At 36.7% G+C, this 25,967-nt stretch overlaps 3 protein-coding genes across 6 annotated transcripts in view; 1 reads left to right on the top strand and 2 right to left on the bottom strand.

Moving 5' to 3' along the window:
• Positions 1-1,796: 1,796 nt before the first annotated feature.
• Positions 1,797-15,089, bottom strand: slc24a6a (solute carrier family 24 member 6a). 3 transcript variants are annotated; one of them, XM_079892604.1, is made up of 18 exons: positions 14,812-14,992; positions 14,529-14,652; positions 11,599-11,694; positions 8,844-8,920; positions 7,817-7,891; positions 7,645-7,729; positions 7,461-7,564; positions 7,294-7,368; positions 7,184-7,209; positions 7,031-7,084; positions 6,739-6,881; positions 6,485-6,651; positions 4,911-5,184; positions 3,910-4,076; positions 3,671-3,785; positions 3,471-3,583; positions 2,802-2,867; positions 1,797-2,701 (listed from the first exon to the last, which is right to left on the bottom strand). In XM_079892604.1, the coding sequence occupies exons 2-18, from the start codon at positions 14,635-14,637 to the stop codon at positions 2,591-2,593; spliced, it is 1,857 nt and encodes a 618-aa protein (XP_079748730.1). In that variant the 5' UTR covers positions 14,638-14,652; positions 14,812-14,992; the 3' UTR covers positions 1,797-2,590. The 3 variants fall into 3 exon arrangements, with proteins under 3 accessions (XP_079748730.1, XP_079748729.1, XP_079748731.1); XM_079892603.1 differs by having other exon boundaries at positions 14,529-15,089; XM_079892605.1 differs by having other exon boundaries at positions 6,566-6,651; positions 14,529-14,977.
• A 468-nt stretch (positions 15,090-15,557) lies between these two features.
• zdhhc24 (zDHHC palmitoyltransferase 24) lies at positions 15,558-18,373 on the bottom strand. 2 transcript variants are annotated; one of them, XM_079892607.1, is made up of 4 exons: positions 18,242-18,373; positions 17,597-17,794; positions 17,193-17,470; positions 15,558-16,471 (listed from the first exon to the last, which is right to left on the bottom strand). In XM_079892607.1, exons 1-4 carry the CDS (start codon positions 18,304-18,306, stop codon positions 16,167-16,169), a joined length of 846 nt encoding a protein of 281 aa, XP_079748733.1. In that variant the 5' UTR covers positions 18,307-18,373; the 3' UTR covers positions 15,558-16,166. The 2 variants fall into 2 exon arrangements, with proteins under 2 accessions (XP_079748733.1, XP_079748732.1); XM_079892606.1 differs by lacking the exon at positions 18,242-18,373 and having other exon boundaries at positions 17,597-17,989.
• Positions 18,374-19,023: 650 nt separating this feature from the next.
• The window catches only part of LOC307171154 (uncharacterized protein), an 11,494-nt gene continuing 4,550 nt past the window's right edge, over positions 19,024-25,967 (top strand). Inside the window, exons 1-10 of the mRNA XM_079892608.1 lie at positions 19,024-19,170; positions 19,691-19,750; positions 20,085-20,241; positions 20,892-20,975; positions 21,054-21,213; positions 21,303-21,815; positions 21,916-22,060; positions 24,553-25,176; positions 25,276-25,476; positions 25,553-25,587. Coding sequence (XP_079748734.1) covers positions 19,094-19,170; positions 19,691-19,750; positions 20,085-20,241; positions 20,892-20,975; positions 21,054-21,213; positions 21,303-21,815; positions 21,916-22,060; positions 24,553-25,176; positions 25,276-25,476; positions 25,553-25,587 — 2,056 coding nt within the window. The 5' untranslated portion in view covers positions 19,024-19,093. The remainder of the gene's footprint in view (positions 19,171-19,690; positions 19,751-20,084; positions 20,242-20,891; positions 20,976-21,053; positions 21,214-21,302; positions 21,816-21,915; positions 22,061-24,552; positions 25,177-25,275; positions 25,477-25,552; positions 25,588-25,967) is intronic.

The raw sequence follows: 25,967 nt of genomic DNA on the forward strand, positions 1-25,967 counted from the left end.
GAAAGAAACAAAACAACAAGAACATAATAAAGAACAATTGTGTGTGTATACTTTGAAGAAAAGCCAGATTTGACATATATCAGTATACATATATTATTAGTAGATTGATGAGAATGTTTCCTCAAAAACAAATTATTCTTATTAACTAAATGTGGTTTAGTTAACTAAAATTCTTAAAAAAATAAAAAATAATAATAACTTTATTTATCAGTCTATGCTATGCTCATTTGTTAAGTTAAATGTCAAGGAATACACCCTGGTACCATTCAACATTGGTCGAAAGTTTTTTTAGTGTTTTTGAAAAAGTCTCATGCTCACTAAGGCTGCATTTATTTGATCAAAAATACAGTGAACACAGTAATATTGTGAAATATTATTACAATTTAAAATAACAGTCTTCTATTTGAATATATTTGAAAATGTAATTTATTCCTGTAATGGCAAAGCTGAATTTTCAGCATCATTACTCCAGTCTTCAGTGTCACATGATCCTTCAGAAATCATTCTAATATGATGTTCAAGAAACATTTCTTAGTACTTTTGTGGAAGTTAAGAAATAAAAGTATATAGTAAAAAGAATAAGAGTACAAATTTATATAAAAAATCTTACTGACCCTAATGTCTTGAACATAGTGAACAATATTGTACCTCATTAAATGTCTCTTGTTTTATTATGCTGGGCCTATGTAAGTTAAAGGACAAGATAAAGCTTGCTTCAAGCATTTTAAAAGAAATGATATACAAATGTACTGATAAACGCACTTCTTAACATCTCAGCACACTGCTAGATCACATGATATAATGATGTTATGTTGTTTTTGCTCATATGTTCTTATGATAAATGTTTATCCATTCTGTTAACAGTTTCCATGAGACTATGCAACATTCTTCCATAAAAAATGTAGTTCCCATAATGCTTATAAATAAACTCTTAAGAACGCAGCATCTCTAGACGTATGTTTTCACAAAAATGAAACTTTATTTCAAATGGGGAACAATGCAAATGACTCATTGGAGTGATGATCTTCGGTATTGCACAGACCTTGTTTTATTGCACTCAACAACATACAAATATCTTTAAGAATATAGACAGAACTGTAACAAATGGTGAGATGGTAATAATGAGCCATATCATCATTATGTGACGTTTAAAATGAAAATAAACAGGGAAGAACTGAATCTTAAACAGTGGCATAATGAGTTTACAGCAGTCAGGCTGTAACTTGTCACGTCAGTTACTATTTTATTCTCACGTTAATTTAATTAACACACTTTTTATCATGAGTGGACATTTAAGAAGAGAAATTAAATAATTTACAATTTTGCTCATTAGTACTAAGAGAACTGCAAACCACAAGCAAGAAAATATTGACTATTGGTACGGGACTTTTTAAGCAATACAAATTAAATACACAACATAACTGAAACATAAGCATGTTTAATCAGGATACAAAGTCAAAGGTCAAAAATATCTGTACCAGAATTAACCAAATAAATTTCAGATCAAACAGTGGATGCCTTTGATTGTTAATATATTATATCAATAATAATTCATTATCTGTTCCATAGACAGTACGCAATATAGGATTTTATTGTTTATAAGATTATATTACATTATTGAATTCCAAACATTTTCATTTGGTGCAAAGACCAATTAAGGTCTGTTGTTTATTAAGGTGTCATTCATAGTGTGAAAATATATTTATTAAATTGTAAAGACCTGTGTATAAAGCAGTTATTTGTGAATAATGGCTACAATTGAATTGATTGTTACTTTCTCATGTTCATAGTTCATGTTGCAGTGGGGCACAAAAGTAACTATTTCATTACAACATATCAAAATGTGCAACAGACACCTCTAAGTGACACTTTATATAAAACTCTGCATGTTTGGTATGTAAACACTTACCAAAGACAGGGGATGTTTTTGGTTAATCGGTAATACTATAACAACAGTCTTCCAAAGTACCAGAATATTTTCTTTTTTTAAGGAACAACACAAAAAGTGACAGACTGCTCTTAAATATCCTAAAACAGGAAAATCCTCAAAACCACTTTTTTTACAGAGCTAACATCCAAAATAAATAAGGCAAAGTAACGCAATAAATTGAGTGTATCTCTGTTACAAGAGTTAATAGAAATCTTTTTTTCAGTAGTAACACTTTTCCAATGTCAGTTTTTTTCTTCGCACCATGCTTGAACTGTGATTACAAGATTTCAGAATAGAAATATGCAAAAGACGAGGTTAGAGGAAGTGTTCCGTGTGCTGTAAACATTTAACACTGCTTTATAAATTCATCACATCTTGTATGATTGATTTTTGTTTTCTTAAAGAAGCTCTGTATGTTAAGTAGAAATGTTTCAGAGGTACGGTATGCAGTACAGTCTCCTTGAGTTTGGCAGCACTGTCTAGCGGGTGATTGGCTTAAAGCCGTGTGTAGAACTCGACCGTTCTTAACGTACCAGAGGAGAGTCACGGTTCAAACCATGGCTGAAATAACCGCTACTAATAAGGCAGTGACTGGGGCTAAAATATGCTTATCTTTGACTAGATTTATCCTACAGCTAAGCAAAACACGAATAGTGTGATCTAGAGTTTCTCAAAGCAGATGGCGCAGAGCAGGAAGATGGCATAGAGGAACATAAGCCCAAGGCCTAACCTCCGGTCCAGCCTCCAGTGGTTCAGGTGCACGCTCAGTACCTGTGCAGACAGACAGAAAACAGACCATGCACATGCCATGAGACGAACATTACAAAATAATATGAGACCAGAGTTGTCAAATTCTCAATGATGAACTTACAGTAAGAAAAACAGAAGCGAGAAGGAGAATCACAGAGTACACCAGCCCCTTACTGTTAATGAAGACCTAGAGGAAGACCAGGAGAAACTGCTGTAAGAACACGGCACACAGCACGCAGAACCAGGGTTATTAATATTAATATCGAAACATTTTCTGACCCAAGATTTTTAGATTTTTGTTAGTGTCAACTAAAACCTGAATAGTTTTTTTTCTTCAAAACTAATAAAAATGAAAAAAGCACATAAAATAACTAAAACTTATTACACTAAAGTAAAAATAAAAAATGTAAATATAAAAATAAAAGCTAAATCCAAAATATTAATAAAACCTATAATAGTATATAAATAACACAAAAATACTGCACAATTCACAAAATTGTTTCTGTTTCATATGGCGAATTAAATCAAATAGAAAGGATAGAAATAGTAAGTTAAAATTAGGGATGGAACAGCAGGAGTCTCAAGATTTTTAAAAGTTTAATTTGCTTTAAATGTATTAATTTCATTTCATTATACATTTTTTTTTATGATTATTTTATAATTATTATATAATAGTTTTTTTTTTTTTACTTTAATTGAACTTAATTTTTGTGGATCCATCCAAAACAGTTTGAGAAAGAATCGCAATGCATCACAGATTAATTCCTAATTTAAAAAAATGAAAACTCACTATTGACCCATAATCAACCACTAGAGTGCGCAAAGCCCATGGGAAACCAAGACCCAGCAGAATGTCAAAGATGTTGCTGCCGATAGAGTTGGACACAGCCATGTCTCCCATACCTGCAGCACCAGACACATTCATTCATTCATTCATCAATAAAACTGAATATGTGGTCAAGAAAAGGAAGAGTGGGGTGATCTTAGCACCTTGACGGGCAACTATGAGACTAGCCATGCAGTCTGGGACACTAGTGCCTGCTGCTAGAAAGGTAATACCCATGACAACATCTGGAATGTCCAATGTAAAACTGATGATGGTGACCTGCAACAAAGATACTGTATGTTAAACAGAAATCCTAACAGGCCATTCTACATATTTTGAGACAAACAAACATTTCCACATGGTGTTTTTGCAGTGACAATGAGCACCGAAGGGCTGATCTCACCATCCACACCATGAGGTAGGAGAACACGGCAATCCAGAGTGTTGAGGCCACAAAGGTAACCATGAACCAGCGCTCCCAGCGCGGCAAAACACAGTTAGGGACAGTGTAGTACAGCAGGAAGCCTAAAGGCCATGCAAACAACCACTTCACTTGCTCCCAGCGCCCCTCTGTGGATAAAAGTACTTCAAATCATTACCATTGCATGCAAGGCTCCTTAACGCCACCTACAGGACAAAGGCAGTATCACATACATTCAAATGTCACAGAACAAAGACTGTCAATATAGACAATGATACTTGAATGAAACATTAATGATCTCTCTTTATTTTCCTTGCTTTTACTGAAACGTTTCAAAGGGATCCCTTTTGAGCTCTTCAAATCGCATTTTCACCCTTCCTGCCATCTTCAGTAACATGTTCAATTGTTCAGCAGTGATGGAGTTCATTTGATTGCAAGGCGCATCAGCCCCGAGAGATTTGAGAGCTCTCATCACTTTTCTGTAATCATAACACTAGTGTACAAATCTAAAATGCATGGTCCCATTATCTAGAAATGGCTCTTAGACTAATGGATTATGGACCTTAATGGGCTAAAAATGAGGACCATTCTCCTAATCAGGATGTGGGGGAAAAAAATTGAGACAGATGAACCACAATAAACTCAATGTGTTGTCCTGTTATTCTGAATAATCTGAATAATGTTTTAATTTAATGTTTTGGTATAATTTATAAACATACCCACTAGAGCATGATTCAGTTTGTTTTTGATTCAGGGAGTCATAATCAAATTCTAAAATGATTCTGGATGAATCTAATTTTTCAGCAACATCACAGAGTACTATAAGGATTCCACAAAAAAGCTTACTCGTTTCATATATTAAAAATATTCATGATACAAATCATTGGTTTTTAAATGAATATTTATGTTACTTTTGTTAATTGTGGAACGATTGCGAATTGTTTAAGAAAAACATCTGTAATTCATCCTTAATATTCACTCACCTGGCACAGTAAGAGGTCTGAAGGGTTGTTCTTCATCTGCCTCTTCTTCTTCCTCTTCAGGCTGAGCATCCTCTATATCTGCTACACGTTCTAACTCCTCTCCTTGGCCCCTCTGTCTGGGTTCCTCCAGGGGTTGCGTTTCACTCTCAAGGGCCCCTCCATTCTCCAGACCCCAAGGAACCCCCTCCATGCCTGGACCATCTTGGCCGGCAATGTCCCCTGATGCGCTGCCACTGCTGTCTCCAGGGCTCCTGTTTCGAATTAGTCTCTGCCTCTGTGGAAGACAGGCAGAAGATGTGAGAGATGTACACTGTGCAGGGGAGACCCAATGTGATCCCCTTCAACAGAATGAGATTCGGTTAGATGAGAAATGGCGAGGACAGTGTTGAAGAGTCAAGCTTGCAGAACACACCGCAAGACCAAAGTAAAGCGCAGCCCGTTGGGACCTCTTAAAGATGACATGCAAGAGCTGCAAGAGTCAAGCCAACAAGCAAGTCATGTAAACAATTGTAGATGGAATAAGCATTTGCCCAAACAAACAACAAAATGGTGGTTACATAAGATCTCCAGGGGTTTAAACAAAAATGGAAATCAGGAGTAGTGTCTGAGGATGCCTGAACCTATAGATAGAAATACTATTGCTGACATTTGAAGAGTATACAGGAAATGACAGCAGACGTTCTGAGGACTGGATCAGCCACCATCATACCTGTTGCAGATGGGTCGTGTTAAAGGACCCATAGGAAAGAGAAACCATAAATGAGATCTCTTTATTATTTCTCCAAGACAGCAATGACATTAAATGAGCTCAAATGGAAACTCCTGCTTCTCACTTTTTTCTCCTGAAGAAAAAAAAAACAATTACATTTTTCTTACTAAATGTGAACAATTGTCTCATTTGTATCTATTTTAAACTCTCCTAAGGAATTTTAGCAGAAGCACTGATTTTGTTTTTCTAAATCTATTTTTCTTATTTTGTTTTCCAATAGAACATAAGCGATATTATAATTTGAGATTAAAGACTTTATAAGAATATGTATTGAATTAATTTTTTTTTCTTATCTCAAATGCAATATTTTCTGACTGAACCTTTTGATTTATGCTTAAAACAAGAAAAAAATATTTGCTAATGGATTGAGAAAAATAACCCAAGATACACACTATATACACTGTCAGTATGATGATTTTTTTATAAAGAAAGTCATTCTTTTATTTAGCAAAAATTTGATTGATCAAAAGTATCAGTAAAGACATTTATAATGTTACAAAAGATTTTATCTATTTTTATCTGTTTCAAATAAATGTTGTTCTTTTGAAATTTCTATTTATCAAAAAATCCAGAAAAAAATATTTAAACTATTAAAATGTTGCTTTTCACTCCTGTATCTTTACTGGAAAACAAGACAAAATAATTTTTTGCAGCCACCTTTTGAGACAAATTTGATACACAAATAAAACATACATGAGAACTCTACACATGAAATTAGCCTGATAATTTATATTCTTGGTTGCGCAACTGAGGTGCTGCTGTCCCATCCAGACATGCAAAAAGCAAGCAAGCATCCAGCCAGTACCTCAGTGATGAGCATGCGTCCGGCCATGCTGAGGCGAGTGCGGGGGGAGAAGTGGGGCGTGATCATGACACGGAGGCTTGCCTCTGAGAAAGAGAACTGGTGAGGGTGTAGACTCATCAACTCATCCACCATCACCACCGGGGAGTCCTGGCCACCCGCATCCTGACCTGAGAGAAAGAGAGACGTGGTACTATATAATGCACAACCTCTCAGTATGATCCACACAGCTCCACCCTCCACCCACACACACACACCTTTCTTCAAGAGGATCATGGAGGTGTCACAGTGGGGGCTTGCCTCTCCTACCGAAACATCTCTGCACAGACTGCTCACCAAACACGGATGACCTGGGATCCCAAACCTCTGCTCCACCCAGCCCAAAATCTGACTGTTAAACCTTGAAATGGACACACACAATCTAAAATTATATATTGTGGAAATTATTCACTGACCAAAAATATAAGTATGTAAATAAGTTAAATAAATACATATTACATACATATTTAGCACTGTTTTGACTGGTAAGTAAAAATGTTAAATACTCACTTCATGATAAGGATGTAAACTCCATACATTGATATGAGGATTATAGTCTCCCACCTACAACAGTGATGTTTATGATAATGCTATAAGCTCTGGTTCACTTAAATGTCAATGAAGATTTTTACTCCTTCTTTATAATGAATTTGGCACACTTACCAGATTACTTTGTCATCATATATGATCTGAAATACACAACAGTAAATACATAAATGTCCTTATTTAAGTGTGACTACAAAACACAGATAGATAAATATAGTGCTGTTTACCAGAATCAAGGCCAACACAGAGAGGATGTAGAAGGTGGAGTCGCGGAAGAGCGGCCACCAGGTCAGAATGATGGTCTGTGAAGCAGGAATGGTGAAAAGTCACAAGAAACAAACAAAGTGAATCTGTAAAGTTTTATATTTAATATATTAAAACAAGCATAATCTACCTGTCCAGAAAATATTCCACAAACTCCGATGATGACCAGGATGTTGAAGACAGCCGATCCCACAATAGTTCCCACCCCCAGGTCTCCCTTGGTGATGAACACACCTGATATGAAGAGACAACTGCTTATTAACAACTTATTTACAGTAACAACGCATTGCAAAAAAACATTGACTGATCCTGACCGATCAAAGATGTGAAAAGCTCGGGTGCGGAGCTGCCTGCTGCCATGAAGGTGGCACCTGCAACATCCTCACTGAGGTGCAGATTCTGAAAATACAAACCCCAGCTCAGAATGTGGTCTGCTATTACACAGTAACAATGAGATTCCTGCTAGTAGAAACAAACTACACTCACCGCACAGATTTTTTCCAGAGAGGGGACAAAGTAGACATCGCAGACAATAGCAAGGGCGTAGAACATATAAACTGCCTGTGGTCACAACAGCACACAGAAGACAGGTCAGCAGAGATCCATCACTTAACCTTCACAAAAGACTGTACTGCATGAAGTCTTTCATTTTTAGTTATTTCATTATTTTGAATTTTGCTATGCATCATTATTGCAAACAAGTCAAACTAGAATTCAAGTCAAATTTAAAACTTTTTTAAGTTAAAAACAACTCAAAAAGTAGGAAATTAACAGGTAATATCAGTTATATTATATCGGTGACACTTTACAAATACGGTCTCATTTGTTAACCTTACTTAATGCATTAACTAACAATGAGCAATATATTTTTACAGCATTTATTAACCTTTGTTGATGTTAGTTTATTAAAAATCTCATGTTCATGTTAGTTCACATGCATTAACTAATGTTAACAGATAAAACTTGTATTTTAGAAATCTATTAGTAAATGTTGAAATTAACATTAAGTTTAATAAATGATGCAGAAGTATTGGTCATAGTTCATGTTAACTACTGCAGTTAACTAATGTTAAAATATAAAATCCTTATTTTAAAGCATTATCACTATTTGAATATATTTTAAAATCTGATTTGTTACTGTGATGGCAAAGCTGAATTTTCAACATAACTCCAGTCTTTAGTGTCACATGATCCTTCAGAAATCATTATAATATGCTGATTTTCTGCTCAAGAAACATTTCTTAGCAATGTTGAAAACAGCCGCTTAATATGTTTGCGCATATCATTTCAGGATTTTTTGATTAATAGAACATTCATTTATTTGAAACAGAAATCTTTTGTAACATTATAAATTACTTTAGTCACATTTGATCAATGTAATGCTGAATAAAAGTATTAATGTCTTTTTAAAAAATCCCTAAACTTTTGAACAGTAGTGTACTTTGCCTGATACGGTCAATCATTGCACCAAACAGTTCTCTGTATATTTATCACTGGACTGTGGCACACTTACACAAAACACATGCAGTAGAATTGCCCCATGCCTCCTCTGTCCCTTAGTGAAGATGTCCTCTGGAAATTCATGGATAGCTGGGTGGAAAAGTGAAAAAAAAGTTAAAATGGAGATGGGGTTAAAAGACCATTAAGAATACAGTATACAGTAGCACAGACAAACTATGCAATCCATAAAGCAAGGCTTACAATATTCTGAAACCCCTTCTTTCACTATGAAACAATCTTGACAGCTCTGGTCTGAACTGAAACGGATGCTAATCACATTTAGCATATTAACGTTTACATTAAAGGTCACATATAAAGGTTTTGCATCTGAGAGCGAACACTGGCTATGAAACCTTATTCTGGGTTTCTTTTGGCCCTAAAAATTGTGACTGATAAGGGAACATCTATCCACGCATATTCAGATGTATATACAGTATTTTAGATGGGGGAAAAAAACAAAAACAAAAGAAGGCCAAGGAAATTTGATTTAATCTGTGAACACTAACCTATCTAGTGCTGTGCTTTCTCACTTCATTGATGCACTGTAGCCTTTATCAAGAGAATGTGCTGCATTTAACTTAAGGTTGTTAAGAAGCTTTTGTCTATTGTAACTAAGTGGCAATTGAATTGACCAGCCTTTAAGCTAATCTGTAATAGTGCAGAGAGGCCGGGAAGAGAAGGCCTAGTTAAATCAGAGGACTGGTAATACTTTAGCCCACAGCTTCTTGAGATGCAATCAGCGTGAAGACTGTTCTTGCTCTGACTGCCTTGAAGAGGCCAGCTGTCTAATAAACAGCCATGAAATAAAGAGACGAGGGAGGAAATCACACCCCTTTAAATGCACAGAATAATAACAATCAGAGCTTTTAAGTTTTTAAACTTCTCTTTTTTTATATAACGTACAAACTTTGCATCTAATCTGCTACATGTATCAATTATTTTAAGTGCCATTTCACTAGATAATATGCCAAATGTAATGGGGAATATGTCTTGATTATTCTGAGCAATAATATCAAATCTGTTATCGCAATGCATACTGTAGCTGGAACCAACAGCTGCTCAGTTACATCTAAGATTAAATTTACCAAGTACTCCCTTATTGAATTTCATAAATCAGAAGGATTTATGAATAATTGAAGGGGTGTAATGATTTTAAAGCATTACATTTTATTACATTTGTCCTCTAAAAGTGATCTGCTCAGCCTACACTACCACTGATACATTAGTTAGCTGTTTTTAAATATTTATAAGCCTTGCAAACAACTTTCACTAAATAGTAATGACATATAAGCAAGAATAATATATACAGATTAATTATTAAATGTCATCAAAAATGAAATAACTTTATATAATCCATTTGTGATGTGTGAACAATGCAAGCAAATAATCATTAGCAAAACAGTGTTTTTTTTTAATGTTATTAAAGTGAATTATATTCAGTGAATGAAACACCTTGGGATAGTTCACCCTAAAATGAAAATTAAGTCATAATTTACTCACCCTGGGGTTGTTCTAATGCCGTATACCCTTCTTTCTTTTTAGGATAACAAAAGGAGAATTAAAAAAAAAAAACCACTTGCGCTCGTCCATATAATGACAGTGAATAACCAGTGAATTTTTTTACAGAATGGTCCCATGCTACACGTGCCATATATTACATGTGTTTCTAAATGTAATACAACTCCTAGAAATCTCAAAAAAGTATCTGTATACTTTCTTCACCGAGTTAAATCTCTCAGTTGACAGGATGTGAACGCGATAGCTTGTTTTTACAACAGAACGGATATATTCACCTCAGAGAAGAAAGTAGATGGATTGTATTTTATGTCACATTTTTATTAATTAACTCGGAGTGAACGGCAGCGCTAACAGAGTGTCAAAAATGCATGCCCTGCACCGAACACCAACGGACAAGGTCAGGATTTTCGTTAAATACTACATTAAATTTCGTTTTGTTTTTCAACAATCCCTACCATATACCCCCTAGAACACTTGGAATATACGGCACGTGTTGCATGGATTCTGACATACTTCAGCAACTTTTTTTTCTTTTTTTTTTAAAGCTTGATGCTGGTTGCTATTTACTGCCATTATATGGACTATGGACTATATGGACTGCGAGTGGGAATTTATAAAATATATATAATTTCTGCTTTTGTGGTCTGAAAAAAGAAAGGCATACTGCATTGAACTATCCCTTTAAATGATAGAAATGTAATTCATGACACTGACTACAGTAGCACGTATAAAAGTTCAGAAGGTGCAACCCCGTGCAAGGATCCATTAAGGGTTGTGGGACATCAGAACTGTCACAAGCTTTAATACCCGAGGCACTGAACATTTATTTGGTGCAAAAAAAACAACACTCACAATCTCGTTTCTAAAGATGAGATCAATAAATTAAAAATCAAGTGTAAAAACAAATAATCAAGTGAGTGGGAAATGAAAAAAGGACAGAAATGGAAAAGGCGAAACCTCTGTCGATGAGTGATTTGTGGAGTTGATTAAAGGGCATATGACGAATCTCTCTAAAGTGGCACACTTTGAATGCTTAAAACAGACTATCATCTGTTCTGAAATTAGGGATTCTGTTGCTTAGTAACACAAGCCTCAAAGGGAACTTGACTATGAAGAGGGCACCTGTCTGCATCAGTTCACAGAATGAGGAGGCAGGGGGAAAGACAGCGAGATATGGACGGATGTGATACAGAAAGACAGGTGAATCGAGAGAGAGAGGGAGAGAAAGAATTGCTCAACCTTTCACTCACCAGCTCTGGGTGTGCTTGATGTCTGGTTCTCCTTGATGATTTGCTGGGTTAGTTTACGCCCGGCCCAGGTCAGGTCTGAATCCTCTTTGGAATGGGCTGTAAAAATGCATAAAACATACCTTTATCTTTTTTATTTATACAGTTTAATTGGTCCAAGATGTCCTTTTTTATGAAAGCCATTGCAATGGCACAAAATTATCTTTTTAAGACAATATATATACACCAAAGATACAGTGCAGGGTGCAAAAGTCTAGTAAAAATGCTTATATTCTGCATTCTATTCTAATTTAATAATTTTTTCAGGCTTTTGGACAGGCTATATCTAACTTAAACTCCAACTTATTTAAAAATAGGCAAAAGATTGAGGCAATCAGAATGCTTCCTCCCATCCTCTAAAGTTCCCATGGAAACCTGATCCAAAAGCAGTGATTAATGTGTGGTGTGGAACTGGATTTGAGCCCAGAGAGGGTGTGGTTTACTCAAGAACCAAATGACAAAGATAGTTCTCATTTGCATATGCAAACTAATCAGTTCCAAATATAACTGCAATAGGTTAAATGCCAGCATATGAAAATATGTACACAATATTAAGACTTTGGCACAGTAGTGATTCAAGAGAGCATGATTTACACATAACAGAAACCTATATATATGAAAATTACTTTTTTATAATTTGATTTTTTTTTCAATTATGAATTTACTGTTAACTTTTTAAAGTCATCACAAAATATTGAATGGTCAAGATGGTAACATCTACTTCATCTAGTAGGCTATATGGTTTCTCTAGTTTTTGACATGTCTATAGATCCACGTCTAAACATTCATTGTGACATGGTAATGTTCCAGTCTATTATCAAAGTGAAGCTTCAGTTACTAAAATAAAATCACACTCTTTCATTCAGCTGTACATTTTCAAGGGCACTTTTTAGGAGCTGCTTAACATTCAGACTCAGCCTCCCAGAGGAACTCATTACTCACACACAGACAAAGCTGGAAAAGTTAGAGGCACTGTGAAAATATCAGATTATAAGCAACACAGAAGAATGACGACACAGAAGCAGGTCACATTATACATTTTTCCCCCTCATCAATGTCAGCATCTGTTTGTGCTTTTCAAATGTCACCGTTGATACAACTCATGGGGAAGTTGACATATCCTGAGGTGTGAAATGCTATATTCTCAATAATAAACAGCTTTCTCTCAAACCTTTTTATGATATATATCCAGCTTTTATCAGATCATTGTCAGTCGATTAATTGTGAGTACTTTAAAAAATATATTTTTTATTACTTTTGTCAGAACACAGTAACAAGGCAAAATGGTGATTCAAAATGGCCAAAAATCTAAGGAAATGATAACCTGTTAAAGCACATGGACATGTTATGCATCAACTAATTGTCCTCGTCTTAAAAAGATAGTTCACCTAAAAATGAAAAATCTGCCATCATTTACTCACCCTCATGTCATTTCAAACCTGTATGACTTACTTTATTCTATGGTACCTAATAGAAAATATTTTGAAGAATGTTGTGGTCCAAACAATTTTGGACCCTACTGACTGTGAATTGTGTAAATAAAATTAATAATAATTAAGCGTAGCGTCAGTTCTGGCAGGTCACGTCGTCAGTCAACTCACATCAGGTGACTCTCAGCTGATCCAAGTCTTCCTAGGATATGATGCCTATCACTGTATAAGCTCCTTCAGTATTATCAGCAGCTATCACGTTTCTCAGGAGCCAATTACCCTCCTCCATCCCCAGCTCCTCCTCTCGTCCAGTCATGATTTGGCATTCTGATTGCCCTTTGAATCAGAATAAATTCTCAAATTATGTTGTAATTTAAAATCTTGAATTAATGATATCTGCAATACATTCATTCTTGCCCAGAACAGAACCATACCACCAATCCTAACTGTATGCTAATTGTCAATCACATTTGACTATAGTGGTCCTGACAGAAAAAATAATAAAAACATTGACACATTTTTCAAAATACCTTCATTTGTGTTCCAGGTTCGAAACGACAAGAGGGTGAATAAATGATAACAGAATTTTCATTTGGGGTGGATTATCCCTTTAATACATATGTAAACATTTGGTTCCGATACCATTATATTCTGTCATGTTAATTTAATTGTCATAAAACAGCTGTTTAAAGTTTTTATCTGCTCCATATAAGCACCTAAAATTTCAACGGAAAGTTGGTACCTCTAAAAATGGAATGTTAAATGATTAAATGGACACAGCTGGACTAATCTTCTCTGATGTCTGAAGAACTTCTAAACCCCTGCTGATTCAACCCTTCAACCTCTGACGATGAGTGATAGTGAAGGCCCAACACACAGGTGTGATGTGCAGGTAACAATGCTCGAGAGATTCTGGAGAGGTCACTGTGAAATACGTCAGGCTGAAGCAGCTGTCCAAGTGATGCCCTTTAGAGAAAGGCAATTATGTGCCTGCCGTGGTCTGCCACCCCTGCAGTTCAGTTATTCCCTGCTGCTCTCCTCCTCCCCAACTCCTTTTGGGGTTTTACTGTCACATCACTTGATGTATGTCAAAAATAATAGGTCTACATATTTCTGAGAACCTCTTGAACATTTTGTTTTTAATTTAGGGTGGATTATTTATAGCAGTCCCACACTCCCACAATTCTCACCCAGTTCTTCATTCCTTGTGGGTCTAATTATTGGATTTGACCATTATATCTGCATAATATGGTTGATTCACAGCCACATTGCATCACATAAACACATTATGACAGAAACTTGTTAATGAATCATGCTCCACATCTCCAAGACAATGAAAAATACTCAATTGTGTGTGTGCGTGTATGAATAAGATAAGGTTAGACGGGAAATACGCACAAACCAAACATTTAACAAAATATCATTATTAGCAGCGGAAAGATCTGTGTTAATGAATAAACACACCTGTTACATGAAGAATTTGAGCGAAGCAGATGATGGCGATGAGCCCGACAGCACATATGAAGAGCCGATAGAAGAGCCGCTGCCGTCTCGATATCAACACCGCCTTCATCCCTCCACCACACCTCTCAAAACATGTCCACACAAGAGAGAAGCCCTCTTCTTTCATTCACACCACCTATATTGGCCTTTCTTTTCAACATACGGCGGGCTAGCTTGCTTAAATGCAGCCATACGTTTGTCGCCCTAGCATCCTACCGCTTCCATAGACACATCTTTCACTTACCGATATTTGCCCCTTTCGGATGTTTAGTAATATAACGAAACAGCGAAAATATCTTAAGCTATCATTGAGCAAGAATTTTTTTTTTTTTCACGTATTGTCTCAGCTTATAAACATTCTTATCACATCCACCTCCATCTCTTTCTCGCTCTCTCCTCCCTCCACACACACGGCGCTCGACTCCGTCACCGAGGGTGTTTCCCAGGCTCACAACTAACTGCGCCCTCATGCAGGGTTCACAAGAAGAACAACACCGTTGTCCAGCCAATATTCAGCTCTCGTGTGTTTTGAGACTAGATATACTGTCCTCACAAAGTATTGGGGTTACTTTCTACGAATAGGGTACAAAATAGGCCGAGAAACTTTTAAAAAACAAGTTCGCTTTATTCCCTTTTTTAACCACAGGGGGTCGAGCTACATTTAGTAGGATAACTTGTATCTCAGATTGAAGTGGTTTTGCAATTTTCTGCCTTATATTATGCATTAAATAAATATTAAACTGACATTAAAAAACAAACAAACTTTTAAGCATGGTTGTACGTAGTAGCTCAGTTGAGGCTAAATTTGGTACCATTTCACCCAGTAGGTGAGCAAGTCTGGGTTGAAATAATAGTTTGACTTTGAACTTGATTAATTTATAGGAAATATATATTTCAGTAAAATTTTTGTTTTCTAACAATAATGTTGGTACAGTTTTGAAGCGGGGTTGCCTTGGATAAATAATTATGAATAACTCCATTGCAAAAAAATAAAACCAAATGGTATTTATTTTAAAGGAAGATAACAAGCCCATGGAAAGATAAAACAAAAAAATATATAAACATTAAACTTAAGGTAAACAATATTCAGTGCCATACAATCAAAATGACATTTGTTGTATAATTCAAGACAAAAAAAAAAAAAAAAAAAAAGACAGCTTGGCATACAGCACATTCACATTTGTTTGAACATTATTTGGCACGTCAATGACAGTAAAACATAAAGAGCAAATAAAATAAAAGAGCATACCATTTAGATGTTAAAATATTTCCCCTTTCAAAAAAAAAAAAAAAGTTTGCTTTACAAAAGCAAAGATTGCACAATCGAACCAAAACCAAAAGGCATTATAAAATATTTAAAATTACATACTTGACATCCACCAAATTGACACCAATTAAAACCAATAACACTGGTGCAATGAAGAAAAACAATTATAAAGTGAAATTAGAAATCAGGATTTCTGGCTGGTTCTTCAGATACAAAAAGAGCTGCTAATTGTTTGGTGTGAGAACAGCATGCAACTGCTGCAGCAGGCTCAACAACATGCCTTTCTGGATCAGCTGGGCCAGTGTATTGAAATTGCAATGAGAAAATACCTATCAGTGCACACCCAACTTCTTGGGCTCAAGTGAACCAGTCACCTTGAAGTTTATGCCGTCTCCTGGCAGCGGGGAAGGTATCAATGGACAAAGCCAGCAGATGTACCAGTACTTGCCCAGGCACTCCCTGACATTGGCCAGCACTCCCAGGCTGTAAGGCTGCCGGGTGGAGTACCACTCACGTGTGGTCTGTCCCCTCAGCATCAGAACCACGTGAAAGAAGAGGAAGGCAGCAACCAGTAGGAAGCCCACTACACAAGTGTCAGCAATGAATGCAAAAGCAAACGCTTGCGCCGTCACCTGTCCTGTGATTGGAGAAAAACAGATGTTTATGGCATTTTCTGAATATTTAAAAGGTGTCATAACACATTTATGTATCATTTCATTTTTGTGCAAAACTAATAATTTGCACTACCATTTTCCACAGCTTTCATGGACCTTAGAAGTACCTTAGAAGTGCTGTACCTATGCTAACATTCAGAAGTCTTTTATACAGTTTTTAGTTTACGTTTTTAAGTCTTATGCTAACCAAGGTTGCATTTATTTCTTATTAAATTAGTAATAGTTTAAAATATTAATTTAAAATAACTGTTCTCCATTTAACATATTTTAAAAAGTAATTTATTCCTGTGAAAGCAAAGCTGAATTTTCATCAGTCTTCACTGATACATGATCCTGCAGAAATCATTCTAATATGCTGATTCTGGTGCTTAACCATCATTTTTTATTATCAATGTTGAAAACAGTTGTGCTGCTTAATATTTATTTTTGAAAACAATGACACATTATCAGGATTCTTTGATGAATAGAAAGAACAGAAATGAATGTGTAACTTTATAAATGTCTTTACTGTCTATATCAACTTATCACATGATTGCTGAATAATAGTATTCATTTCTTTAGAATTTTTTTTTTTTTTTGCCAAAAGCATCATAAGCCTAAGTAGATTGTAGAACCATTGATTTCTACTGACATTATGGATTTCTCATAGCAGTAGCAGACACTCATTAGTAATCTCATACTCACCCGAGACGAGCATTATCCAGGGCACGAGCAAAAGCATGACACTGTGAAAAGTGACACCCTCCTTTAGGATGACAATGAAGACCTCAGCATTCATGACTACTGCATAGAGCAGCCCTGCCCACATGAAGAGCAAACAGGTCAGGAAATACCGGTAATTGTGGAAACCGACACACTGGCCAAAAAACACACAGTGGTGATCACGGCGCAGCACACACACGTTGCAATCGTAGCAGTGCGAGCATCGTGGAGGAGTGTGTGTCTCACAGTTGTAGCAGTACCTGCCATAGAAGAGGAAAATATCACATCATAATGCTTACTGACTTTTGAGTGAATTGGTGAATACCACAAAAGCTCAAATGGGGATTCAAGAGCATAATGACGCACAATCAAAACAAACCAATTACCTCCACCCATGACCCAATGCATCCCCTCCAAGAAACACTCCGCGGATACTTGGGTTAGTTTTCACAAACAACGAAGCATTCCAGGTAATATTTCCCAGCATGAAGTACTGAGCGAGGAGATGCATGACCTTCCACATGGTGCACCACTCAGTCTTCTTCTCTGCTTGTTCAAGAGGAGCCTCCATCAGCACCAGATAGCTGACCTCGGCAGTGATGGAGAACACCAGAATAGCGTTCAGAACGATAGGCAGATAGCGACCGGTTGACTCCACCTTACACCATAGTGTACTCATGAACCTAGCCATGTTTTAAGCTTCAAATCATCCGCTGGGTGAGACACTAACTTTACCTGCCCAACCTGTTTTCTACATGTAAAGCCACTCTATTCTCGTTTGCTCGAATCTGATCACAAAAACAGAAAAATGGGTAGTTGAGAAACATTAAAAATCCTTCAAAAGTCTGTTGGCTAAAGGACATTTATAAAAGTCGCAACAAATAGGAAGCTTTAGAAACTAGTAGTGAATCATAGGACACTGCAAACTCTGGCACATTACTTTGAATGTTCCAGTAACACTAACTTCAGATATCGGTTAGGAACAATAAAATACTCATCTATAAAAAACAATTGTATTAACTGATACCGACCTTTCATTCCATTCATAATATCGTTTCGACAATGAACTGTTACTGCTGGTGCAGGCTAACAACATTCCGCGTACATGACGGGTCTGTGTTGCAGCTGAAACGGTCCCTCGGAAGTAAACAGCACTCTACAACAGTTCCACGTTGAAACACACACTCGCCCGCGCACACGCAGAAAATAAATAAGGACAGTGGTTACATTTTTATTTAAAAAAAACTGCCACCGTGTCGTGCTAATTTATCTTAATTAACAAAATAAAAAACACATTTATTAGTAAATAAAATAAAACCTACATTTAAACTATTATTTGAAATAACTTTTAGACACACGATCCTTAAAGTCTATGCTACTTACTCACGAATAGCTAAATAAATAAATAAATAAATAAATAGCATTTGCAGCGATATTACAGTAAGTAAATACGTAAGTAAATGCAGGCAGACAGACAGACAGCTCATTGAAGCGGGGCCTGTTTCATATGAGTGTCATAATGGAAACCTGATAATAAGGCAATTTGCCTCGACCTCACGTGTATGAAAAGTCCTGAACACACAGCACATATTTCAATGTAGATACATCTGACTTCTGTCTGTAAGAATTTGTATTATTTTCCCTTGCTATAGGCTATAAGCAAGGGGAAATAATTATTGTGGAATTTTAGTTTGAAGAAAAGAATTCACAAAATGTATTCTAATTTAATAACTCCCCTGTTTGACAGCAATCAATCAAAGCCTGGCACGATTTTCCTTCGACCACCCTTTTCTTTCTGACCCCCTTTCGCAAAGAGTAATCCCTAATCTCATAATCCGTGCTGGTTGTTGAGAGAGCTGACTGCCATTCAGATCGAGTTTAACATGACACCGTTTACAAAGGCTGAGGAGGAGCGCCATGACAATTATCAAAGGAAATTATACGAGACTATACAACACAAGTGAGTAATCGCTCGAATGATCGTGTGACTTTATTTTGTTCGTTTCGTCCCAGCCTCAAATCTGTTCTACTGAAATTCTCTATATAGGCCTGGTTTAGTTTGTTATGTCGAAGTGTTGTGTTGCACGTTGTCATGCTATTGTGAGTTAAATTCTAAGTGAATTCTGATTTTATTGTTATTGGTCTCCCGTATGGTTTAAACCCAAGAGAGGGCGCTATTGTCTTTCAACAAGTGTAGATAGTTCCCTCAAGATTATTCTGTCATCATTTACTTGAAACCATGAAACAAATAACATTACCTGTATGTTATGTAGATTAATTTATTGATTAAGGTTAAAATGCAATGAAAGTGCATGGGGACTGTCATTATGCCTATAACATCTCCTTTTGTTTTCCTCTTGAAGTAGCATAAGCCATACACTTTTGAAACAACAAGAAAGTGCACTGCTTAAATCAGGGTATATGTGTTTAACATGACTAACTTTTTCTGAATGGTTGTCTCTAATATCTAATGTCTGCAGTCAGCGAAGAAGGATGCAGCTCCAGAGTGATTTTCAATCACAGCAGCGGAATCATCGCCTGTAAGAAACATCAATATTTATTGAATTAAGAAATGTAGAATAAATGGAATGTGTTATCTGTGGTATTGCTCTGTAATATTTTGCATGTCTGGCACACTATTTCTGCTGTCAAAAATTCTAAAGAAATGTTAATGAGAGTTTCATATTTTGGAACTAATGGAATCAAACAATAATTCTATATAAGAATCATCAAGATCCTACTAGATTAACAGTTTTTTTCTGGTTGTCAAGAAACAAATTGACTTGATTTTTTGTCTTGATTTTAGAGGACTCTGAGTTTATCATCAATGAATGAGTTAATTATTATTATTCTTTTGTTCTTGTTGTTGTATAGAAGCATGGCTGCCTGGCTGCAGGGCCGCTGGTTAGAGATCAGTGAGCAGGAGCACAGGGCTCAGATCCATAACCAAAAACTGCTGCAGGACTTTCAGAGAGCACAAGACACACTCAATGACATGTTGGCCCACACCGAAGCCATGAACAATATACGTGTAAGCAACCACGCAGGACTTACCTGCACCCTTCCATGATTTACAATATAGAATACACCTGTATTGACAGAATTGTACCTTTAGGGGCTTGTTAGTGACTGGGGCAGTTAAAGGGACAGCATTGTATCTTATCTAACCTTAAAAGGTGCATATTACTACCTTAAAGTCACCTTGAAATCAAAGCTGATGATTCTTATGTTTTCGGGAATATTGCAGTGTTTATTATAAATGATTTATTTGTGCACATCATTGATTTTCATCATTGTTCTCATCTTTTCTCCAATCCATTCGCAAAGGACAAAGTCCTACCTTACATTTTCTTTCTCGTTTGAGAAAACGTTTCACTCGGATATGTCACCATAAGGAAGAAAAGACTATTCCAATTTTCCTTTCATGTCGACTTTTAGGTATAAATAATGTATAAAGATGTCTCTTTACCAGCACTGCCACAGTGACAAGCTCTGTATCACTAAAGGTAAACATTTTTTACTTTATATTCAGAGGGTGTATTATAATACATAGAAAAACGGATCCATCACATGACCCACTTTCGTTTTCTTAAAGACAAAATGATTCGTTGCAGTTTGGCGTTGCATGAATACGATTATTTTGTTGTTGTTGAACTAACCTTCACGTTTGCTCTTCAAAAGGTTCAGTATGAACAGTATCTGGAAGAGAACTTCACACAATGGCAGAAAAGACTGAAAGACATGAGAGTTACTGAAAAGTCCAAGGTGCTTTTTTAAAGGGAAAGTGATGTCTTTTAAAAGGTGTAAACTTGTATTGATTGTGATGTCTGTTTTTTTATCCAGCGGGTACAACAGCACTCAAAGAGTTTTATTCAGCAGATGGAGGAGGACGAAGGTATGAAGACCACACATAGGTCTGACTTTAGAGGCCACCCTTTGTCCTCCAATTCTCCAAACCCATCTCAAACTTCTCACACCATGCGAAACACTCAGACAGCAAAAGGTAACATGCTTAGCAATTTCTGTTATGTCATCTCACTCCCCATATCAGCCTTTTTTAAGGAAACTGTTAACGCTACCCTCTTTCTTAAGACATCAAGCAAAATGCTGAGAGATGCAACCTAAATGGCCATCATCCTTACTTTCCACCCACTTGGTTAACTGGCTCACAACCTTTTATTTCCGGACTCCCCCAAAACAATATCCCAAAGGATTATAAAAACCTTCAGAACTTTCAAGCCTTGAATCATCCCTTGCCGCCCTACTATTCTTTACCTGGAGATTCACTCCATCAATCACATTCTCCAGTCCAGCAGAAGTCACCATCAATGGACAATCTATGGGCCGGTACAAGGCAAGGCTTTACGCCTACAGCTCACTTCACTCCTGCCGGTGCTTCCTGGCCACGACTTCCCGTGTTGAGCCCCATGATGTGGGGCATGATGGATTTACCAGACCCCAGTGAGGAAAGAACACAACGCAGTGAGACAGACAAGGAAAAGGTGACAAAAGAAACAGTGAACCCAAATGAGGAGACTTGCCAGAGACTGAAACGTAGGAAGAACGGGAAAGAAAGTGATCCGTCTGAGCTAGACTGTAGACCAGGTTAGTGTTGTGAAATTTTGGTAACTGATTTGTTTCTTGATATTAGTCTAATGTAAACAAACTGTCCTTATAAGTCTGTGTATATTTTGTATGCTTAAAGTGCGTCTATCAATTGACAAAGAAGAAAGTAGTGAAGGCAGCGCTGGACCCTCTGAAGTCACGGTTTCTGGGATGCAAAAAAGGGGAAAGAAAAAAAGAGATGGGACCAAATCATGCTCCACTGAAAATGATAACAATTCTCAAGGGTAAGCCAAATGAATAATAAATTTCACATTTTTATCACTCCATGCAAGTTAGAGATGGATCTTCTTAGGGCTGTCACGATTCCTCGATTCAACTAAGTCCACTATTTAAAAAAAAAAATCCTCGATTGCAATTTACTTCTGTCGAGTAAAGTGGCGCATTCCACAGACGAGAATCCATGAACAGCATTATTAGACGGTTTTCTAAGGCTGCACGATATATTAAAGGGATAGTTCACTTTGAAATTAAATTTTGGTATGTTTTAGCTTACCTCAAGGGCATCCAAGATGTAGGTGTCTTTTTTTCCGCAGTAGTTTCAATTTTGATATTTTTAGGTCAAACCGTTCTTGTCTGTCAGTCATTTAATGCAGGTCTGTGGTCACTGTCTCAAAGAGCATGCACAGAGTCCAAATTAAAACAATTCCCCATCGTCCAAATTAAACAATTCCCCATCGTAAGTACACATTGATGGCCTAAGACACGAAACGAGCGGTTTGTGTGAGAAAATGAACAGTATTTATATCGTTTTTTAACTCTTGTACACAGCCACGTCCAAGTGATCTGAGGGCGCTCGCGCATCCTGCTGTGTGACGTGTGCGCAGACTGGTGCATAGATATATATACACTAGAATAGATGCCGCCTTGCCTACGGAATTCGTTCCAATGAACTGCCGTAGCCAAGGCGACATCTAGTGTATATATCTATGCACCAGTCTGCGCACACGTCACACACCAGGATGCGCGAGCGCCCTCAGATCACTTGGACGTGGCTGTGTACAAGAGTTAAAAAACGATATAAATACTGTTCGTTTTCTCACACAAACCGCTCGTTTCGTGTCTTAGGCCATCAGTGTGCACTTACTTTGTTGAATTGTTTAATTTGGACGATGGGGAATTGTTTTAATTTGGACTCTGTGCATGCTCCTTGAGACAGTGACCACAGACCTGCATTAAATGACTGAAAGACAAGAACGGTTTGACCTAAAAATATCAAAATTGAAACTACTGCGAAAAAAAAGACACCTACATCTTGGATGCCCTTGAGGTAAGCTAAGACATACCAAAATTTAATTTCAAAGTGAACTATCCCTTTAAAACCATTTAAAAATCACAATATAGCACAGTGCTATTGTGAAATCACAAAGGCTGTGATTCAATTAAATAAATACATGCGCTGCGGGTTTCGGAGTGAAGCGCAGCGCTTTCTTTTTTTTTATTACATGCGTGCAGGTTACGTGTTTCTTCCAGTGTCTCAGAGCGGCTCCGTTCACAGTAAATGCTGCTCCACACGAACTCAGTCTCTGAATGTGCTGTTTGTTTGGGATGCCAATAACGTGCATTTGGGAAAAAGCCTTACGCGCTTTGTGTTTCACAGCAAAGTGTTGCACTGTTATCATGCGTGGAGCGTGTCTCAGCAGCTCGGTTAACAAACTCCATCTCTTAAAGCTACACTGTGTAGGATTTTCTCCCATCTAGCGGTGAAATTGTATATGACTACCAACTGAATATTACTTTCTAGCCCCTCCCATTCCGAGAGCGTTTTAACAGTGGTATTATTTCAAATCTGCCTGCAGTCATGCATAAGTAATCTCCCCCTCGCATTCGTCACGGTGCCACTGAGTGTAAAAACGCAAAAGGCGAAGCTTGAATTTCCAGGTATGTCCCTCTTTGTCTAATGTATTTTCAAGATGGATGCGCAACATGGCTTCCGCCATTCGAACGACTCGCTCGTATGTATTCTAAATTGCAGATTATACACTTACGAAAATACTTAATTAGTTGGTTGAAGTGATTACACATTAATGAGAATGTATAATTTTGAAAGAATTGTGAAAAGTGTTTTTTGCTAAAAATCAACTTAAAATATTACACAGTGTAGCTTTAATATGCTGTGAGTTTGGGTTGCTTATAACATTCATCTGGGAACGCAACATGCGGAAATCATTTATAAACCTACGGCAACACAGGAGAATACTGTACATCAACATGTTTCTAAATATGCGAATTGTTGTTCATCACGATTTCAAAATAAAAGTTTAAACTCGCTCTGAGTTTGCATGTTTTGATGTCCACATGTTATTTTTCAAGAAATTACAGTGGCGGTAGCATTTCTATCGTAAAGAAGTGGCCAAATATTAAAGATTACATGGACATTTGAATTAAATGTTGTTTGGTCAATAATAAACAAGGATTTGATCATCTGTAAAATGTGACAACAACAATCGCCAGGCCGTTGGCACCCTCTGCGGGTATTTGTTATAATAAATAATGTACATTAGTTGATAAAACCATAGGAATACTTGCTTTTGATACTTTATTTTAACCAATTATTATTGCCTCATTGTTATTATTTGTATTTTAAATAATTTAATCAAAGGCTATTGTTCACTTAGGTCTATTTTTATTATCACAAAAAAAATATATCATAATTTTTTTTGAAACATCAAAACATTCATATGTTATTGTAACATCTTTCCACAATTATCTGTTGTAGCTCTTCCACTATGCTACAAGATGCTTCGGATAGCCAGTCGGACACAAAAATCAGCAAAATACATCAAAAAACATCTAAGAAGCATAGCAGCAAAGAATCTATCATCACTAAGAAGAACATTGATGCAGTGATGCAGGATGAAGAGGAAGATGAACGGGAAGAAAGCAGGAGCCAAGAAATACTTCCAAGTAGTGTAAGCTCAGAAAAGAGAGATGGATCTGAAGGACTCAATGTTAGAGAGGAAGAACATTTTGAAGGAAATGGTGACAGTCATGTTGCAGAAGAGAAAATATGTCACAGAGAAATTGAAGATGAAGAAGAGGATGAGGAAGGCACAGGTGGAGAGGAGGAAGCAGGATTGGATGATGAAGCACAGGGTGATGATGAAGAAGGGAGTGAGAAAGTAATGGGAAAGAGAGATGGGATTGGACACAGTGTTGGAGAAGAGCCAGAAGAGGAAGGAGATGTTCCAGAGGACATTCCAGATAGTGAAGATGGAGGAGAGACAACAGAGGAAGAGGAGAGAGAGAGCAGTTATCAAGATGAAAAGGAGGCCAGAAAAAGTCAAGGAAGTCTAGAAGATGACAAAAACGTTAATACTTCAGACAGAGACATTCACAAAAGGTGTATATTTGTGCAAGTAACACTGTTTTTGAATATTCATCACAGCTATTTTTATAATGAATCTTCTCTTCATTGGACTAATACTGACTTTCTGCATAGTCTTGAAGAGTTGAATGCAGATGAGACTGAAGAGGAAGAGGCTTACAATCTAATAGAAAAGGATGAAGAGGAGGATGAGGTTGTGGTTGAGAAAGCGTACCCCTGGCAACCCCTGGTTGATGATCACACAAAATGCCCTGATGATGATGAAGATGACGATATTGAGGGCCTTCTCAACCCTGTCAACTCCCAAACACAGAAGTGAGTTTTGTTGTATTACTGTATTGTATAGGTTTTGCTCATCAGGATTCTCTCTAACCTGTATTTATTCCTAAAGGGAGGACGACGTGGAGGACACAGACCAATCAATTGGTATGTTTAATTTTGCATATCTGTCTATCTATCTATCTATCTATCTATCTATCTATCTATCTATCTATCTATCTATCTATCTATCTATCTATCTATCTATCTATCTATCTATCTATCTATCTATCTATCTATCTATCTATCTATCTATCTGTCTGTCTGTCTGTCTGTCTGTCTGTCTGTCTAGTCACTTGTGCACATCATAAAAGCAGTTTCTCATTCTTTTTTTTTGAACAAGTTGCGATTGCAATAGTCTTACCCCTCAAAACATCTAGTCATTAGTTCATTGTATAAGTCATTAAATGCAAAATGGTTGATCTAGTTGTCAAAAACTGTCAAGCATATTTTCTACACATTTCTATTAGACTTTTTGTAAACTCAAA

This window comes from Squalius cephalus (assembly GCF_949319135.1).
Source record: "Squalius cephalus genome assembly, chromosome: 14".
Taxonomy (NCBI): Eukaryota; Metazoa; Chordata; class Actinopteri; order Cypriniformes; family Leuciscidae; genus Squalius; species Squalius cephalus.

What these genes read in the sequence shown, in the direction of transcription:
- zdhhc24 (XM_079892606.1), bottom strand. Translation starts at nt 17,901, where the DNA reads ATGGCTAGGTTCATGAGTACACTATGGTGTAAGGTGGAGTCAACCGGT. An exon ending in GCATTGGGTCATGGGTGGAG is followed by an intron (nt 17,471 to 17,596) that starts GTAATTGGTTTG and finishes CTTCTATGGCAG; the next exon opens with GTACTGCTACAACTGTGAGA. An exon ending in CTGGATAATGCTCGTCTCGG is followed by an intron (nt 16,472 to 17,192) that starts GTGAGTATGAGA and finishes CTCCAATCACAG; the next exon opens with GACAGGTGACGGCGCAAGCG.
- slc24a6a (XM_079892603.1), bottom strand. Translation starts at nt 14,694, where the DNA reads ATGAAAGAAGAGGGCTTCTCTCTTGTGTGGACATGTTTTGAGAGGTGT. An exon ending in GTTTACATCCTTATCATGAA is followed by an intron (nt 6,882 to 7,030) that starts GTGAGTATTTAA and finishes GTCCATTTCAAG; the next exon opens with GTTTAACAGTCAGATTTTGG. An exon ending in TGGTTGATTATGGGTCAATA is followed by an intron (nt 2,868 to 3,470) that starts GTGAGTTTTCAT and finishes GTCTTCCTCTAG; the next exon opens with GTCTTCATTAACAGTAAGGG.